The 18,288-nt window shown below is 64.2% G+C and overlaps 1 protein-coding gene across 6 annotated transcripts; it reads right to left on the bottom strand.

Moving 5' to 3' along the window:
* Positions 1 to 3,864: 3,864 nt before the first annotated feature.
* CSPG5 (chondroitin sulfate proteoglycan 5) lies at positions 3,865 to 11,451 on the bottom strand. 6 transcript variants are annotated; one of them, XM_037384285.1, is made up of 5 exons: positions 11,275 to 11,451; positions 8,435 to 9,752; positions 7,476 to 7,664; positions 6,399 to 6,474; positions 3,865 to 4,386 (listed from the first exon to the last, which is right to left on the bottom strand). In XM_037384285.1, exons 1-5 carry the CDS (start codon positions 11,342 to 11,344, stop codon positions 4,222 to 4,224), a joined length of 1,818 nt encoding a protein of 605 aa, XP_037240182.1. In that variant the 5' UTR covers positions 11,345 to 11,451; the 3' UTR covers positions 3,865 to 4,221. The 6 variants fall into 6 exon arrangements, with proteins under 6 accessions (XP_037240182.1, XP_037240183.1, XP_037240177.1 ...); XM_037384286.1 differs by lacking the exon at positions 11,275 to 11,451 and adding an exon at positions 10,959 to 11,030; XM_037384280.1 differs by lacking the exon at positions 11,275 to 11,451 and adding an exon at positions 9,875 to 10,244.
* Between the last annotated feature and the right edge of the window lie 6,837 nt (positions 11,452 to 18,288).

Below are 18,288 nucleotides of genomic sequence, written 5' to 3'. Positions count from 1 at the left end.
GTCCTTCAAGCCTGACCCTCCTTTCCCCAGGGAGGCTGGAGGTGGGACAGCAAGGGTGGGATTCACCTGACCACATGTAGATGTGTAGGACTGGAGCATGTCTGGGCTGCAGCTACAGTCAGAGGGAGCCAGACCATACTGTGATGGAGGACGTGGGTCAGATAAGCACCGACCAAGGGGGAGGAGACGGCCAGCCTCATCTTCCCAATATTCCTGAAAGGCAAGGGGAGCACCTGGGCTGTGCCTAAGGTGAAGTGGGTGCCTCTGCCAGCGTGGTGGGTGCCAGGACCCTGCAACGACAGCTGTGGCAGTGCTCAGCATGTGTAACACCAAGGCAGCAAAGAGATGGTGCTGGAGGGGACACGGTCACAGAGAAACCACCCCACCAGCTCCAGGTATCAAACATCCCCAGCCTCCGCTCCCAGGGAATGCTCCCAGAGCTCAGGGAAGGACGGCCGAACCCTGGGTCCCAGAGCAGCACCATCCTGCACCAAGGGCGATGAGCATGGCTCAAGGCTGCTCACAACCTGCCGGGGACCACAGGGCCACCGCCCCGACCCCTTCTCCCCTCCTTCGCTCTCCTGGCCAGGGCTCGGCCCGTGAATCGGGACTCCAGCTATTTTGTTTCAGGCAGCCGGAGCTCATCAAAAGGAAGAAAGGCTCCTTGTCTCGAGGTCGCGGCTCTAATCCTGTTATGTGTCTGCGAGAGAAAGGAGGACGACGGAGTGAGGAGGACAGACCCGGTGCCGTTGCCAATTCCCTTCCCTTCGCACCCCACGTCCCGTGCCAGCCCTTGCCCAGCCACAAAAGGCCGCCTCCCTACCCGACAAACTAACCAAGCATTTAAATTTAATAGCTGTCCACAGCCTCCCGTTTCAAAGCGATTAGGCGTTTGATTAAAGCCCGTGTGTTGCTTTGCTGGCTGGGAGGCAAATTCCTCTGCAGGGCCCATGAAATCGGCTTCAGTGACCAGCACAGCACACGGCGGATGCTCTTCGCCGTCCCCCCCTGCTCTCCCGTCAGGCGAGGCGCTGATGGGGAGCCTGGCCCCTCGGGTAACCCCAGCTTTCCCCTCCATCCTGATGCACCCGTGCGTGCAAACCACGCTCCTCCCTCTTCGGTGCTCTAGCAAAGCCAGAGCAGGAGGAGAGCCCCATGGGCTGGGACGTGCCGTCACCTGGGCACAAACTGAGGCACGGTGAGGGACGCTGGCCACTGAGCGAGATGGGGCTCCAGGGCTTGTGGCCGGCTGGAACGAGATGGGGAGCGGACATTGTGTCTTCATGTGAGAAACGGGAGCGCGCCGGGTAGGTGAGTAGGGTCCACAGCGGGGACACAGCAAGGAGGGGAATTAAGGGGTCAGACCAATACCCCAGAGCAGAGGGACAGGGGAAACCCCAGCTCTCTTAATGTGTGTGTTATGAACAGGAGCATCCCTAGACCTGCTTAAATCCTCGTGACCCAGTTTTGCCGGGCATCCCAGTCAGTCCCACAGCCCATGTGGGTGAGCAGCTGCAGCCAAGGTGCTGGACCGAGGATGACACCCATCCCCTCGACTGCTCCTCATGTCCACCCCTCACTGCTCGTAACCGAGGGGTTAACACCCAGGAGTTACCACCCCAGCTTTGTGGAGAAGCTGGTCCCCCACTGCCCTTTGCTGCCTGCCACACCTTGGCCATATGTTGGGCTCCTCTGAAAGGATGAAAAACGGGTGGCAAAGGGCAGGCAGCTCTGGTTGCCACTTTGCCCACCTGGGAGGCTCCCAAGGTGGGCACCTCTGGGTTGAGCCAGGGCAGATCCGTGATGGATGGGTTGTGCCAAGATGGATGGGCTGTGCTGGGATGGATGGGTTGTGCCAGGATGGATGGGCTGTGCCGTGGTGGCAGCACGATGGGGGGGCTGTGCCATGTCAGTCTCACCTCCAAGGTGGGCACTATCCATGACGGATGGGTTCTTCTGTGCCAGCCTCACCTCCGAGGTGGGCACCATCCATGATGGAGGGGCTGTGCTGTACCAGCCTCACCTCCAAGCAAAAGAAGGAGCGTGGCAGGGATGGCTGCTTCCCCGGATCACCCAGCAGCTGAAGGCTGCTCCATCCCCAGGAGACCTGTCTGCTGCTGACCAGCAAAACAGGAGGGAGGTTCCTCTGTCTGGTCAAGAGACCAACATTATGTTGGCTGCTTCTTCCCTGCAAAAGAGATTTTCTTCTCTCCCCAGGCAGCATCCAGCTGGACCCACAGGCACTGTCAGAAAGGATCCCAGTGAGGAGCAGGCATTTTCCAGAGCCCACCGTGCAGCTGCGTGTTCACCGTTTGGACTTGCTCCCTGGCTGCCCCATCCCACCCCATGCCTGCCCACATCCAGGCCTGCTGCCTCCCTCCAGGACGTGGGGTGGCCTCCCCCAGCCCACAGTGCCCCTCCCCTCCTCTTCCCTGCAGCCCCACAGGCGTTTCTCAGCCACAACCCCATGTCATTCCCGACCCCCTCCAACATCCCCATCCTTACGCATACCTGTAAACATTTCTTCTCCCCTTGCTTCTCATACGCAAGCATGGGTCCTCTCCCTCCAGTCACAGTAATGCTCATCCCACTCCAGCTCCCTTTCCCTCCTGCCCAGCCCACGGGAAGCTCGTGCCCAGCCTCTGCCCATGCCAGGACAGCCTGCCTTTCCATGAGGCTCTCTTGGGGATCAGCATCTCCTCTCTGCGCAGCCAGGCTCCTGCTCCCCCCCAGACAGCTCTCCCCTGGCTTTGGCCCCAGCCGCCTTTCACTGCTGTGTCCGTGCTGCCCCGATGTTCTACCCACGGCTTTCCCTGCCGCACCGCTCCATGCTGGAAGGGGAATGGCAAAATCCAAAGCCCTGGTGATGCCAGTCAGCCACTCACTCTGCTTTGCGGGATCTCTGGGATCGCCTGCTGGCTCCCACCACCACCCCTCATTTTTTAATCTCCACAAGTGAGCTGAGAATTAATTATTTAGCAGCTCACAGAAAGCATCGGGAAGGTCTAAAACATGCTGAGCTGCAGCTTTAGCTCCTACCTACCCCGGGGAGATCGCCGGCTGCATCCCTAACGTACGGCACGCTTAATATTGTATGTTGATTAATTGCTTCATTTCCTTTCTCCTGAGGAGCCGTGAGTTTTGGCTCGTGGATGAATCCGTCTCCGGAAGAAATCAGCTCCTGCAGGAAGCAAGACAGAGCCCTGGCCAGAGAGGAGGGCAGTGGGAATTCTGGGGTTCCCTGGGGGGAGACCCCCCTGCGTGTGGGGTCCCAGGGCAGGGTGGTGGCAATCGGGGGGAGCTGCTTCTGATTTACACCCACAGAAGCCAGGCCAGCACTGCCAAAGCTGCTGGGATGGTGATGCCGGTTTCTTCTCCGAGTGAATGGAAACAAGGGGCTGGGAGGGTGACAGTGCTGGAGCGTTTCAGCTGCAGAGCCCAAAATCCCACCGACATCCCAGGCAGCTCCATGGAAGGGCGGCTGTTGGGGCAGGAGGTGGCTGGGAGCATGCTGGTGGTGACAGCTACACCCCGTGTGCACCTACACCTTGCAGGGGGACCCCATGGTGGGGACAGGGATGGAGCAGACCCTGCGAGCAGGTTGAAGCCCAGGTACCTCTGCCAAACATCCCAGGGTGTCCCACCTGTAGCCCAGCGTGTCTGGGATGGCAGCACCCTGCAAGGTCCCCGCTCTGGTGGGATGCATTGCAGAGCCGGGAGGTGCCCAGGGAGGACAAGAAGGGGGACTGGGCACCCGCCACCCCCCCGGACGATGCTCAGAGGGGACCCCGGGAGGCTGTGTCTGTGTCAGGAGATCGCAGGCACTGGCAAGAGGCTTAACTTTAAAAAAAAATGGTTTATTTCAAGATCTTCCTTTTTTTTTTTTCTTCTTGTTTTTACTTGTATTTCAAAAAAAGTGGGGCAAAAGTACAAAAAAAGTCAGTTGCGGAACGGTAAAGGTTTAGAAATCACAGCGCTGAACTAACCCAAGCGAGATACATGGAGCACAAACCAAACACCCCCACGACACGACGTGGCCAAAGACCATGTACAGCCTTTGGCTTTGTATTATTATTAATTAATTTTTGTTTTCCTCTGTACAAAACACACCAAAGCATGCCACGGAGCGGGAAGAAGAGATACCAGACGGGGAGGAGACAGATTTGTACAGCAGGGGACGGGAGGGCTGGCTCCCGCTCTCGCCTCCTCCTCCTCCCCTGCTCACGTCAGGTTGTTCTGCAGACAGTTGAGCTCACCAGCGTCCTGCTCCCCTTTGCCGCTGCCGTCGTGCTTGGGCGATGTCGAGTTGTGGATGTTAAATGGCTCCTCATCCTTCAGGCAGGATTTCAGGGAGTCCTGCAGCTTGTGGGGAGCACTGGGGTCATCCTGCCAGGAGAAATGGGGGATCAGGAGATGACTGTGCCATGGGGGACACTGTTGCAATGCGGAGGTGACCTGCTGCGGGGACCGGGTGGAGGCACCAATGTCCCCAGCAATGCAGCATCCTGACCTGGGCTGTGCCTCCTTGCAGGCAGCCCCTGGCAGCAGGCAGGGCTGCCCAAAGGTGAATATAGACGTCTCAGCACGGGGGGAGCTGGTGGGCGACAGGGTCCGACCCACTTGGGATGACTCGCTGCCATTCCCTGCCACGGGTTCCCCACCACCCAGCACCCAAAGCCGCTCACCGACAGCACGTGAGAGCCGCATGGCCACGGGAGCCGTCCGTCGTCCCCCCCCCCCCCTACAGCCACCCCTGCCATCCCCCCTCCACCCAATTTCTCTTCCCATTTCCAGCCCAGCTCGTCTCATCGTCCCCACAACAATGAGCAGCTCCCCGAGCAGCGCTTGGCAGGAGGCCCGAGGGGTTGGGTTTATTGGGTTTGTTAGCGTACAGCTGGCCCTGCCCTGCTGCTGTCCAGATCCGCCAGCGCTAAAGCCAGGGACGCCTCTTCCCGATGTGCCCCCGCAGCTGCCAGGAGCATCTTCCCCTCGGAGCTGGGCTGCACCCCGAGTCTGTCCGGCATCCATGGGGAGCACGGCCCTCCCAGCACCAGCGTTGGGCAATGTCAGTGCCAGGTAACGCTGGCTGCATTGGGTAACGGCAGTGCCGGGATTGCCCCGGCGTCGGCGTCAGTGCTGGTGGGGCAGGATGAGCCCTGGAGTGGGGGACTGCGAGGGGAGGATGGGCCGCGGTGGTGAGGCACCCATTGGCATCATAGAACTTATGGTGCTCCCGGTGCCACATGGCAAGCAGGATGTGGATGCAGATACCCACAGGCTGGCGTCACGCAGCTGTGCTCACATGAGGATAGGAAACCTCCATCTTCTGAGCAGTGACCACGAGCGGCACCCAGCTGGTCCAGGGCTCGTGCCATCAGCTCCACAGCAAACACAGAGGGATGGGCACTGCTGCCAGGCATCGAGCTCCATCACCCAGCCGAGGGGCTGCACCGCATGTCCCCAAAAACCCCTTTCCCAGGGATGTTGACCCCACTGCCCCTCCACATCCTCAGTGTGCTGCGTCCCAGGCACCATGTGCCATGGTAGGAGCGAGCCCTCCCCATCCTGGAGGGGATGAGGGACGGGCCAGACCCCAGTGAGATGCTGGGGAGCAGCACTGATTTCATCCCAAGGTTCATCCTCTCCACAGCGGGGAGCAAGCTGGCTCCGGGAGCCTCCTGCCAGGGCGGCTCGGCCGAGCGGCGGCGGACGCTACGGCTGCTAAAGGTGGTTGAAAGACGGGGAAAACCGGCAGCGGGCTAAGGCAAAGGCTAGAGGGACCTACGCTCCTCCTCCGGCTCACGCTCGGCAAAGCCCTTCGCTTCTCTCTGTTTCGATTTGAAAGACAGGAGGTCGGATGGGCAGCCCCGGGGGCCGCAGGCGGCTGCATCCTGACCACACCAGCAGCATCCTGGAGTGTTTCATCCTCCAGCATCACCCGCCACTGCTGGCCATCGTCCACCAGTCCTGCCCCAGCGACGCCGCAGCCAGGGAGCATCATCTGCTGCAGCCACACTGCACTGGCTGCCCCTCCCTGAAAATGCCGGCACAGCCACCCCTGCCACCCGTACATGGAGCCAAAGCCGCCAGGCAGCTCCAGATGGTGCTTCCCCGGGGAGCCAGGCGGGCAGAAGGGGACAGGCCAGGGAGACAGCAGGGTGACACCGACTCTGCCTGGCCCAGGTCTGGTTCAGGTGGTCCAGGCAGGATGCGGCACGGCAGGACCAGGCAGCGAGGACAGAGCAGTGGCTGTGGTGGGATGGGGACAGGAGGGTGCAGAGGGACCCCCAGACAGTGCCAGGACCACGGGTGGGGGGACAGACAAGATGTTACCAGACAGAGGGACAAGGGTAGGACAGCAAGCGGGAGGGGGGCACAGTGCCATGAAGCCTTCTTACGTTTGGGTGGGAGCCCTCGGCGATGGTGGAGAGGGAGAAGTTGTCGTTGTGCAGCTCGGACGGGGTGCGGTATCTGCTGGGGGAGAGCAGAGCGCAGCGGTGAGACTGCAGACGCTGCCAAGCAACCCCCATGCCCTCAGCCATGTTTTGGGGTGAACCCAGTGTTGGGGTGTGTGGTAAATGCTCCCAGCACTGGAGGTCTGGGGGCTAAATGTCCCCAGGGATGGAGATCTGGGGCTAAATGTCCCCAGCTCTGGGGGTTTGGAGCTAAGTCTCCCCAGGGATGGAGGTTTGGTGCTACAAGTCCCAGATCTGGGGGTTTTGGGGGTCTAAATGCCCCCAGGTCCGGGGTTCTGGGCTAAATGGCCCCAGAGCTGGCAGTTTTGGGGGTCTCAGTGCCCCCAGATGGAGGGTTTGGGGCTAAATGCTGCCAGCCCTGGGAAGGTGCAGGCAGGTGCAGGCAGGGCAGTGCTGAGGGCAGCCCAGGGCAGGCAGGAGCCGCAGGCTCCCAGGGCTGGAGAGGGAGACCCATGGGCTGGCACCGAGTGTTGCTGCTAATTACACTTGGCACGTCCAAACACTAATTAACAGCTCATTAGAGAGCCAGGCTGGGAGGGCATTCTCCTGCCCAGCTCCAGGGAGGTGGGCAGGGATTGCTGGGGCGGGGGATGATCCCAACTTTGCCCATGCCAGTCCTGTCCCCAGGGACACAGCAGGGACTATTTCCAGTGGCCCCTGGGCAGTGTGGTGAGCCCAGCCGGTGGCCCCCCGCTCCCAGTGAAGCAGATTAACTGGTGCCAGTCAGGAGCAGCTTTAAAGGATTAACGATGGAGCAGGAGCCACGACCCCGCAGGTCACCCGCCTGCGGGAGCTTTCCCACCCACCGTCACCTTGTGCCCATTGGCACAGGGGGTCCCAATGACAGCACACGGGGACAGGACTGCATCCAGCCCCAGTGCCACCGCCGGGAGCTGAGCCCCCCCCCCCCCCCCCCAACACCGCCGCAGCCACCGAGGTGCCACCCCAGACCAGCTGGGGACAGTGTTTGGGTGCCAGCCCTGCCCCGATGCCACTCACTTGGTCTTGCGCAGCTTGCTGTTCTCCGTCTTGAGCAGGTAGAGCTTCTTGGCAAAGAAGACGGTAAGCATGAAGAGCAGCAGCACCACGAGGGCAGCCGAGCCCACGGCCACGCACATCACTTGAAAGTCGGTGACGATGGCCTCACAGCGAGTCCCCTTGTGCCACGTGTAGTCCTGCGTGTTGCACCTGCAAGGGGAGGTGGTTAGGGACCCCCACCCCAAAATGAGTCACGATCCCACAGAGCTTCCTCAGGGGACATCGGCATCTGTAACTGGGGAGATTACAGGTGTCTGATGGGACCCCCCCACCCCCAACGCTGGGGTCAAGTGAGACAGGTCACAGTGGGGGACACCAGGAGTGGAGTTAGGGTCCCCCCAGGCAATGCTGGTCCCCTGCACCCATGACTCCCAGCCCCAGCAGTGGTGGGGAGCGGGGTGGCCAGCGAGGATCGGGGGGACACCCACATCCCCCCATGCAGGCGGGCTGGGTGCCAGCTGCACCACGCGTGCCGAGCCGTACGGGACAGCCGGCATCGGCCCTCCCCGGGCGCAATCTGCCGGGGCCGATTAGCGCGGCGGCCCCAGAGCCTCAGCTGCAGGGCCCTGACCTAATTCCTGGGCAGCCACCACCCGGGGGGCAGGGAAAGACCCTCCGCCTCCCAGCGGGACTGGGCTGGCAGGCAAAGGGGCCTGGGTGGGTGGCACGGGATGGAAAGCCCGGGAATGGGCTGCACAGGGATGGAGGAACCAGGAATGGGGTGCATGGGGATGGAGAGACTGGGAAAGGGGTGCACAAGGGATGGAGAGACTGGGAACGGGGTGCACAGAAACGGAGAAACTGGGAATGGGGTGCACAAGGGTTGGAGAGCCCAGGGATGGGATGCATGGGGATGGAGAGCTCCCACATGCACCCCCCATCTCCCCACAGGACCTGGGGCCCCCGTGCCTGTCCCTTACCGGCAGAAGGCCCCGTGGCTCTCCACCAGGTAGCACTGGCCGCCGTTGTGGCAGTAGCTGGGGACAAGGTCGCAGACGGAGCGGCAGGAGCTGTTGTGCCGCACGTAACCGCTCCGGCACTCGGTGCCATTGTCGGGCTGGCCCCGCTCCCCCGGCCGCGGCCACGCCGTAGGGCTGCTGCCCCCCATGACACCAGAGGGCTGCGCCGGGGCCACATTGCGGCGGCCGGTGGGATGGGGGTCCCGCGGCGCTGGCTGGGCACCAGGCATGGCCGAGGCAGGTGGCCGGTAGCCATTCTCGTCCTCCAGCCCCCCATCTTCCTCCTCCTCTTCCTCATCCTCCTCATCCTCCTCCAGCTCATCCTCCTCATCCCCATCGGCATAGAAGGAGGTGGTGGGGTAGAAATCGGCTTCGTCAAAGGGCGTGAAGTCATCGTAGAGCTCGTGGAGGGCCCACGGCGTGGCTGCTCCCTCCGGCTCCCGCTGCTGCACTGAGCCAGCCGCCCCCTGGCTGCCCCCGGGGAAGCCCCCCAGTCCCTCACCCCCCTCAAATAGGTCGTAGTAGTCGACGTCGATGATCTCCGAAGCCGTCCGGTCAGCCGGCGGCTCGGCTGGGCTCGGGGTGGCGGTGACGGGCTCCTCTGCCTCCAGCCAGGTCAGATCCGTCCAGCCGCGAGCCCCCTGTGCCGGGGCCGGGCTGGATGTGGCCCCCCAGAGCTCGGGGGGACGCCCTGAGTCCCCCGCGGCACCTGGCATGGGGCTGGGGTCACCCAGCACGGGGTTCCGCGGCGCAGCTGAGCCCCCGGCCGCCAGCAGCAGGTCAGATTCAGCCGAGTCGGTGGTGAGCGGCGGGCCGGGGGGGGTCGGTGGGGTGGCTGTGAGCTCCCCCAAACCCCCCGGGCCGGGCAGAGACGCTTGCGTGGGTCGCTCACCGCTCCCTGGCTCCTCGGGGCTTCCAAGGGCCACCGCCACTGTTCCCCCGTCACCGGGCCAGGTCACTGCTGCCTGGCCATCCTCCGCCATGCTGGCTTTGGGGGGCAGAGCACTGGTGTCCCCCGCCCCAGCGCACCCCACGCACCCCTCCAGCATCACCGCCGGGTCCATGGTGGCAGCCGTGCCCCTACTGGGGGGCTCTAGCTGGGGTCCTGCCGGGGGCTCACCCCCTGCCGCAGCCCCCCCGGAGCCGGTGCCGTTGCTGTTGCTGGGCCCTCCCAGAGGATCTCTGCTCGTTGGGTCCCACCGCGGGGGGCTGCTCTCCAGGGAGCCCTCCCAGCCTCTCCCGTCAGCCTCGCTGGTGTTTTGGGGGGGCCACTCGGATGCTGGAGCAGGACAAGGAGAGAAAGATGCATCAGAGGTGCCCCCCACACCCTGGGGAGGCCACAGCGGCTGGTTGGGGGGTGGGGGTCCCAGCAGGTCCCCACCTGCTCAACCTCGCACTTACCAGCACCATGACAAGACATGGGGGGGGGGGGGGTGTCGCTGCACCCCAAGGCTTTTACAGCCCCTCCCAGGGCCTGAAGGGGCAAAGCCCCCAGCGCCATGGGTCCTCCTGCACCCACAATGGCCCCAGGCATCGCCCCAGCTCTGTGCCCCCCCCACGACACGGCCCCTCCCAAGGCAAGCTGCCCCAGCCAGACCCTCCAGCTGCCCTGCAAGGGGATCCAGCCCCCTGCAAAGGGATCTAGCCCCCCTTGCAAAGGCATCCAGCCCTCCTCTGGTTCCTGCAAGGGCACCTCATACACGTAATGGGATCCAGCCCCTTGTGACAGATCCTGTCCCCTCCCTGCAACAGGATCCTGCACCCCCCCACCCCACCCCCAAATAGATCCAGCCCCCTCTGCAAGGGGATCTAGCCCTCCTCTGGTTCCTGCATATGCAGCCACTACACACAATGGGATCCTGCCCTCCCCACAACGAGATCCAGCTGCCTGCAAGGGGATCCATCCCCCCCTACAAGGGGATCCAGCCCTCCTCTGGTTCCTGCAAGTGCAATCCATTCACACAACCGGACCCAGCCCCTGCAAAGGGATCCAGCCCCTGAGAAGGGGATCCAGCTCCCCCCTGCAATAGAACCCAGCCCCCTTACAAAGGGATCCAGCTCTCCCTGGTTCCTGCAAGTGCACCCCACAATCACAAGAGGATCCAGCCCCCTCAAGGGGATCCAGTCCCTCCTCCAAGAGGATCCAGCCCTCTGCTGGTTCCTGCAGATGCACCCCATACATAAAGGGGATCCAGCCCCCAGCAACAGGATCAAGTCCCCCCCACACCCCAGCAAGGGGATCCAGCCCTCCTCTGGCTCCTGCAGATGCAGCCCATACACACAAGGGATCCAGCCCGCGGCAAGGGGATCCAGCCCGCCCTGCAAGGGGAATCCAGCCCTCCGCTGGTTCCTGCAGACGCACCCCGTACATAAAGGGGATCCAGCCCCCTGCAACAGGATCAAGCCCCCCCACCCCACCCCGCCCCGGCAAGGGGATGCAGTCCCCTTCCAAGGAGATCCAACCGCTTCCAAAGGGATCCGGTACCCAGCAAAGGGGAACCAGCCCCTGGCAGGAGATCCCCCGCCCCGCTGCCTGCAGAGGAATGCAGCCCCTGCCCGGGACCGCGGCCCCCCCGCTCCCCCGGGGATCCAGCCCCCCCTCCCCGCGCCGGGATCCGCCCCCCGCCCCCCCGCCCTCCTACAGGTGATCCCCCCCCGCCGGGATCCCCCCCCCGCTCCCCCCGGGGCAGGATCCGGCCCCATCGCGGGCCGCAGCCCCCCCGGTTCCCGTGTGTGCGCCCCCTGTTCCCCCCCGCCCCGCTCCCGCTCCCGACCCCCCCGAGCGACCCCCCCGCACGCACCGAGGGCGCCGAGCGGCAGCAGCAGGGCCAGGGCCAGGGCGGTGCGGGGCCGGGCAGCCGCGGGGGCCATGGCGGCATGGAGGGACCGCGGCTCCGCCAGCGGGGCCGGCACCGGCAGCGGCTCCGCCCGCGCCCCCCCGCGCCGCCGCCGCCGCCACCGGGGCCGGGGGGGGCGGGGGGGCCGGGCTGGGGGCGGGCGGCAGCCGCCGGCTCCGCCCGCGGGACCGGGCCGCGGCAGCGGGACCCCCCGGAACCGCCCGGCACCCCCCGGGAGCCCCCGGCACCGCCTGGCGTCCCCCGGGACCCCCCGGCTGCCCCGGGCCACCCGTCCCTGCACCCCGCGGGGGCGCGCTGCGCACCCCACTGCTCCTGCGGGGGGATCCGCACCGGGACCCCCGCACCCCGGCATCTCTCATTGACACCCCCCCAGGCTGCTCCTGCAGGGGGGGAAGCCGCGCCGGGACGCCCCGCACCCCCCATGCACCAGCATCCCTCGCTGCCCCCCCGTAAACTGCGCTTGCTGGGGGGGGAACCCCGCATCAGACACCCCCCCCACCCACCCACCCCACCCCGCACCCTGGGGTCCCTCACCGACAACCCCCCCAGCTGCTCTTGCATGGGGGAGCACCGGGACCCCCTAGCATCCTTCAGCGGGACGGGGGACCCCTACCGAGCCCCACTCGTGCCCGGGGGGGCCGGGATACCCCCAGCAGCAGCGGGGCTGGGGCAGAGCACCGAAGCCCCAGCACCGACCGGGGCCCGCGCCGCCGCGACCCGGGGCCCTGCAGCAGGCGGCGGGAAGGCAGGGGGCAGGCAGGGTGCGGGCAGGGGGCAGGCAGGGTGCGGGCAGGGGGTGCTCCCGGCCCGGGCGCAGCCCCGCGGCGAGGCCGACCCGCGCCAGCGCTGGACGGGGCCGGGCGGGGGGAGGCGGCGCGGACGTGACCGGCCTCGCGATGGGGCTGGGGCGGGGGTCGGCGGGGGACGGCCCCGGGCGGGAGCCCCGTGGCACCCGCGCTGGGGCGGGACCGAGCGGGCACACGCGGGGCCACGGGGGCACCTGTGGGTGCCCAGGGGCACGGAGGGACCCCCCGCGCCCCCCGGGGCACTACAGAGCCGGGCAGCACCCAGACTGCGAGGGTGCCACGGCCAGCCCCCCCGCCCCGCCCCGCTCCCCCCGACGCCGCAGCACCCGCCACCCGCCCCGCGGCCTCCCAAGGTCACCCGTGTCCCCTGCCTGCGGCGCAGAACGTGCTGGTCGGGCCTGCTCCCGCACCCCATCTACATCCTCACCCTGCATCCTGCATCCCACATCCTGCATCCCACAGCCCACACCTACATTCACATCCTCACCCCACAGCCCGCGTCTGTCATCCCAACACCCCACACCCCATATTCCACATCCCACATCCCTCAGCCCACATCCCACATCCTGCATCCACATCCTCACCCAGCATCCTGCATCCCACATCCTGCATCCCAAACCCCACATCCCTCATCCCTCATCCTGCATCCCTACCCTGTATCCCGCACCCCACATCCCACACTCTGCAACCTGCATCCACATCCTCATCCCACACTCCGCATCCCTCACTCCCATCCCGCACAGACTCAGTCCCGCCAGGTCCATGGGTCCCCTGCGCCCCCCCGCAGCCGCGGTGCCGGGAACAAGCCCTGCTCTGTGCCCGCCCGGGGGTCCGGGGGGTCTGGGGGGGCCATCCCTGCTTAACATTCCCCGCGCCTCCGCCCCTCTGTGCGTTTCCAGGGGGATGGGCTGGAGGCCACCGGGATGGCGGGGGGCACAGCCGTGACAGCCCGGGAGAAGGGTGAGGGAGAGGCACCGGGGCCCATGTGCTGCCCATGCTCCCCCACCGGGCGCCCCCCCGGCTGTGGCAAAAGGCTGAGGGACAAGGGGTGGGATGCTGGGGAGGGGGATGGTGCTGAGCCAGTCACACAGGGCAAGGAGATGGAGCTCGGGCAGGGCAGCAGCACCCCCCCTGCACCCAAAGCTCCCCAGCACCCCCCCTGCACCCAAAGCCCCTCCTCACTGGGGCAGGGTGGGGGCGCACAGCAGCCATGCCTCAGGGTGCTCCTGCTCAGGCGGTTGGCACTTGCTGAGCTGATGGAAGGTTCCAGCCCTGGGGGTGTGTGGGGCAGGCAGGGATGCCCGGAGACCCCCGGGGCCACCCGCTGCTGGCAACTGCCGCGGGTCGCCCAGGACCACGCCAGGTCTCGGGGACGGCCACGACTGGGGGCCGTGCTAGCCCCTGGGGTGTCCCAGAGCGCCAGCTCCCCCTCGCTGGTGGGGTGCGGTGGCCCTGGCCCATGTCACCTTGCAGCATGGGGCTCCTTGCCCAGGAGCACCCCCCACCCTGGCCCTGATGCAGGGGGGACACCCCCTCCTTCACCGGGGCCACCGGCTGCCATCAACCGGGTACTGACACCCTGAGAGCTCTGGCTGCAGCCAGTGTCCCCCTGGGGTGGAGGGGGGGACCTTGCCCTGGAGCCGATGGGATCCCTGGGGTACACGGGGGTGTCGGCAGCCCCAGCCTGGCCGGAGGCTGCTCCCCCAGTCCGGGGACGCTCCCCATCGCATCTCCCTGCAGACACCTTTGCACGGGAAGAGCCCCCTACCCCCTGGCACAGCCCCTGCATCCAGCCCTGCATTGGGGGCTCCGGATCGGGCCCCCAGCAGGCAGCTGAGGTGGGCACGGAGGGAGGGAGGGTCTCACAGCCGCTGCTTCGGGGGGACAGTGGCTGGTGCCTGCAGGGGGTGGGGGTGAATTCCAGAGCCCCCCACTCCCACCCCCTGGGACACGCAGAGCCTTAACGCATCGGGCTTCGACCTGGGGCTCGCTGAGGCAGCAGAGCCTGGGGCTGGCGTGGGGCCATGGTGCCTACAAACCGCCTCTGGTCTGCCTGGGGAGGGGCAGCAGCAGTGGGTTGGAGGGGGCAGCTGGATGGACAGATGGATGGATGGATGGACAGACAGATGGACGGATGGATGGATGGATGGATAGATGGATGGATGGATGGATGGATGGATGAACAGATGGATGGATGGATGGATAGATGGACAGATGGATGGATGGACGGACGGATGGATGGATGATGGATGGATGGATGGATAGACGGATGGATGGACAGACAGATGGATGGATGGATGATGGATGGACGGACAGACAGATGGATGGATGGACGAACAGATGGATGGATGGACAGACGGATGGATGGAGATAGATGGACTGATGGACGGATGGACAGATGGATGGTCGGTGCTGACTTTGCTCCCACAGAAGGCATGGGGCAGCAGCTCCCTCCTCATGGCTGGGCCGGCCGCTGCCGCAGGGCGTGTTTGTTTGGGGAAGTGACTCAAAATATTTAAGGTGAATTAAACGACGGTGATGGTCCATCCATAGGACACGGTGTAGCTGGGGAGGGATTGTACCCCAACCCCCTTCTCTGCCCGGTTCCGCACCAGGAGCGGAGCTGGCTCACGGGTCTTGCCCTGCCTTGGGGGTCCTGAAAACCCAGCGGAGGGGTTTGCCCCCCCCAGCCCCGCTCTGCTCCACGCTCCCACCAGTGCCCAGCTCTGGCTGCCGAGCAGGGCCTGCCTGTGTTGTGGGGAGCCCTCAGTTCAGCCCCACATCCCACCTGGCAACTCCCGGCACATGCCAACAGCCGTGGGGCAGCCCCACACCGGCACCTTCCTCCTGCTGTCCCCAAGGGGGACGAGTGACAGGCTGGGTGATGGTCAGGGACTCCGAGGGGACAGACAGAGGCTGGAGAGAGGCACCTTCCCATCAAGGGAGCACATGGGAATTGCCCGCTCCCTGTGCTCATCGGGGTCCCCTGGGCTGCCTCCAGAGCCCTGGGATAGCAGGGGTCCATGGTGGGGCCGGCACTTCTGCAGCAGCTTTTGTTTCTCCTGTCACCTCTCCCTGGGGTGCCTGCTTCACATCGTCCCTCCCCGCCCAGGTACCGCAGATGCTCAAACTACCCTTTTCCCGATATTTTTAATTAACAAGTAGTGGAAAGGTCCAAAGAAAACCCGACTTCAGGAAATGCAGAGTTGAACAGACCAGACCGAGGGTGGTGGCTTTTGCCCCAGCTTGGGCACCGCTGGCCTTGGCTACGCGAGCCCTTCCCTCCCTCAAAGCATCCTCGACAGCGCGTCTGAGCCCAAGGTCAAGCTCAGCTCAGGCAGGCACGGTGGTAGTGGGACAGCTTTGCCCTTGATTGGGGCTGGCACGGCCTGGGGCATGGCTCCGAGGTGACAAGCTGGGATGCGACACTGAGAGCTGCAGGAAGCCGCTGCTTGCTTCAGCTGGAAGACTGAAACCGAACCTTCATCCTCCTCCGCACCCACCCCGGCCCCGCTGCCCTCAGCCTTAAATACCCCATAAAAACACCCAAACCACTTCTGCAGGGAACAAATTCACCCACCACGCACCAGTCACCCACCAAACTGTTCCCGACACTGAGTTGATCTGAAAATTGCTGTAATTTGAAGTCTTCGTAACAGAGCTATGTTTAGGGTTGCACGCGCAGCTTGGGGAAGGATGCTGGCAGACTGGGGAACGACACAGGGCTCTGCAGCCTCCACATGCCCCGCAGCGCTGGGGCTGGTATCTTCAAAAAGAAAAGAAAAAAAGAAAAAGAAAAAAACCCCTAACACACACAAAAAAACCACCAATCAAAACCCAAACCCAAACCCCCTCCCTGACCTGCACAGGGAGCTGGTGCTTTGGGCTGAGGGATTCGGTGTCGCCAAGTCCCATCGCTGGAGCAGCCACCAGCCCGGCTGGACCTGCTGGGGGGCAGAGCCCCCGCTCCTCTCCCTGCAGCCACCACCTTCCAGCCACACTCCCCTGCGGCTGCAGAGGGAAAAGGTGGGAGATGTTTAACACTGGCACGTTGCAGCTCTGAGCTGCAAAGACCAAGAAAAAAACCTGAGCAAAGTGGGCCTGAGCTGCTCCGGGGGCAGAGCCCGCAGGGCGCCATGGCCCCAGGACCAAGCGCAGCTCCTGCCAGTTGCATTCAACACCTTTTGTGTCTGCGAATGTTCACAGAGTCTGCGAGGAGCGATAAATAAAAGTGTCATGGACCGGGGCAAAGCAGCAGCAAGTGACAGCACCTTCCCCACCTCTCCTTCCTAGCTTACGAAACCAGTTTAATACTTGCAATTTTGCAAAGAGGGCACCAAACACTTCAGAAATGCTCTTTATCTTCAAGGCTTTGCTCTTATTACAGCTGGAAATCAGGATGAATCAAAGTGGCTATTTGACAGTTAAGGACAAGGAGCAGTGACACCTCTTCAACCCGACCAAAAATGAAGGGAAAAGGCTCAGGAGAGCAGACAAGCCGAACCCCAGTGGTGCAGAGTGGTGAGCACACACCGTGTCCCTCTCACGACAGGTCATGGGTATTTAATGATGAGGGAAGCCAAGATCAGAGCAGCCAAGAAGACCAGATGTGCAGGTCGCAGAGATCAGCCCTGCGCTGAGCATCCTCTGAGGGCAGAGCCCCCCTCTGGCTCTGTGGGTCTTCTACAGCGTCCTGGTCCCCAGTGCTGGGAGGGAGCAATGGATTTCCACGGAACAGATCCTGCAGGGATCTAGTGGCTCTTCCAACAGCATGCAGACTAGTGCCCCAAGAGGAGACATCCCTCAGGGTCCCCAGCAGGACTCGGGCTGAACCTGCGCTGTGGCAGGTGCTGGCCTGGGAAGGACCCGCTCCTCCGCATGGCTCGGCAGCCAGATCTGGCTGGGCAACCTGGGTGCTGCTGCACGGCGACCGCCAGTGTTGCCAAACATCCCAGTGCCAGAGACCCGGCAGCAGGCTAGGAAAGCTGCTGGTTAATCACAGAATCGCAGCCTGGCCGGGGCTGGAAGGGCCCCCTGGAGCCCCCCCAGCCCACCCCCCTGCTGAAGCAGCTCTCCCAGGGCAGGCTGCACAGAGCCACGTCCCGGCGGGTTGGGATGGCTCCAGAGAAGGAGACCCCACAGCCTCTCCGGGCAGCCTGTGCCAGCGCCCGGCACCCTCCGGGGAAAGAAGTTTGTCCCCAGGTTCCGCAGGAGCTGCCTGTGGTGCAGCCTGTGCCCGCTGCCCCTTGTCCTGCCGCTGGGCACCCCTGGCAGGAGCCTGGCCCCGTCCTCCTGCCACCGCCCTGGAGGCGCCTGTGGGCATCGATAAGGGCCCCCGAGCCTGCTCCTCTCCAGGCTGAACAGTCTGCTCCTCTCCAGCCCTCTCGGCCTTCCCTCCTGCGGGGGATGCTCCCATCCCCTCATCAGCCTCGCAGCCCCCACTGGCCCCTCTCCCGTAGCTCCCTGCCTCTGGAACTGGGAGCCCAGCACTGGATGCTGTGTCAGGCACCAGGTGGTTTTTAATCACAACTCAGAAGGACAGAAAATGAGAGAATTGGAAAAAAAATCCACCCCAACTTCCAAATGATCGCCCTGCAGTTTCCCATTGCAGCCTCCAGACGACACGGTGCTGCCCGGGAGCTCCAGGGTCCCCGCACGGTGACCCCGGCAGTGGCAGGAGGTTCCAGTGAAAGGGGACATGCCCATGCAGACAGCACACGGCCGGGCAGGACACGGCACAGACAAAGGGCAACACTGTTCCTAGAGAGCCGGGCAAGGGACCGGCTCCAGCAGAGCCAAGCCTTTGGCAGGTCACCCAGATCCGTGCTGCCACCCAATTGTCTGGGACCCAGCGTTTCTGACTGGGATTTGGGGGATTAGTGCATGGGATGGGCGCTTCTGGCTGGCAACACCCATCGGGGCCACCCCCATCATACCCACTGCTATAAAACCTGTGGGACTGGAAAAGCCATTTCCAGCCTTGCCAAATCCTGCATTTCCAAGTTTCTCGTGAGAAAGGTGCAGGAATTGAAGTAAGTGTCTGAGGACAACACAGACTTGCAGACCCTGAAACCCCAAACTCCTTCGGCGTCCTAATGTGCATTTTTGCCTTTAAGTCAGCCAAGGGGGGAAAAAACCCCACAGAACAACC

Source organism: Falco rusticolus, chromosome 4 (assembly GCF_015220075.1).
Source record: "Falco rusticolus isolate bFalRus1 chromosome 4, bFalRus1.pri, whole genome shotgun sequence".
Classification (NCBI taxonomy): domain Eukaryota; kingdom Metazoa; phylum Chordata; class Aves; order Falconiformes; family Falconidae; genus Falco; species Falco rusticolus.
The sequence above is the reverse complement of the archived record's forward strand: the minus strand, read 5'-3'. Positions and strand labels throughout refer to the sequence as shown.

Excerpts from the sequence above, each read along its gene's own strand:
- CSPG5 (XM_037384280.1), bottom strand. The coding sequence starts at position 10,136 with ATGCCTTTGCAAGGGGGGCTAGATCCCTTTGCAGGGGGCTGGATCCCC. Across the intron at positions 9,753-9,874 it reads CATGTCTTGTCATGGTGCTG|CATCCGAGTGGCCCCCCCAA; the intron begins GTAAGTGCGAGG and ends GTCCTGCTCCAG. Across the intron at positions 6,475-7,475 it reads AGCAAGCTGCGCAAGACCAA|CAGATACCGCACCCCGTCCG; the intron begins GTGAGTGGCATC and ends GCTCTCCCCCAG.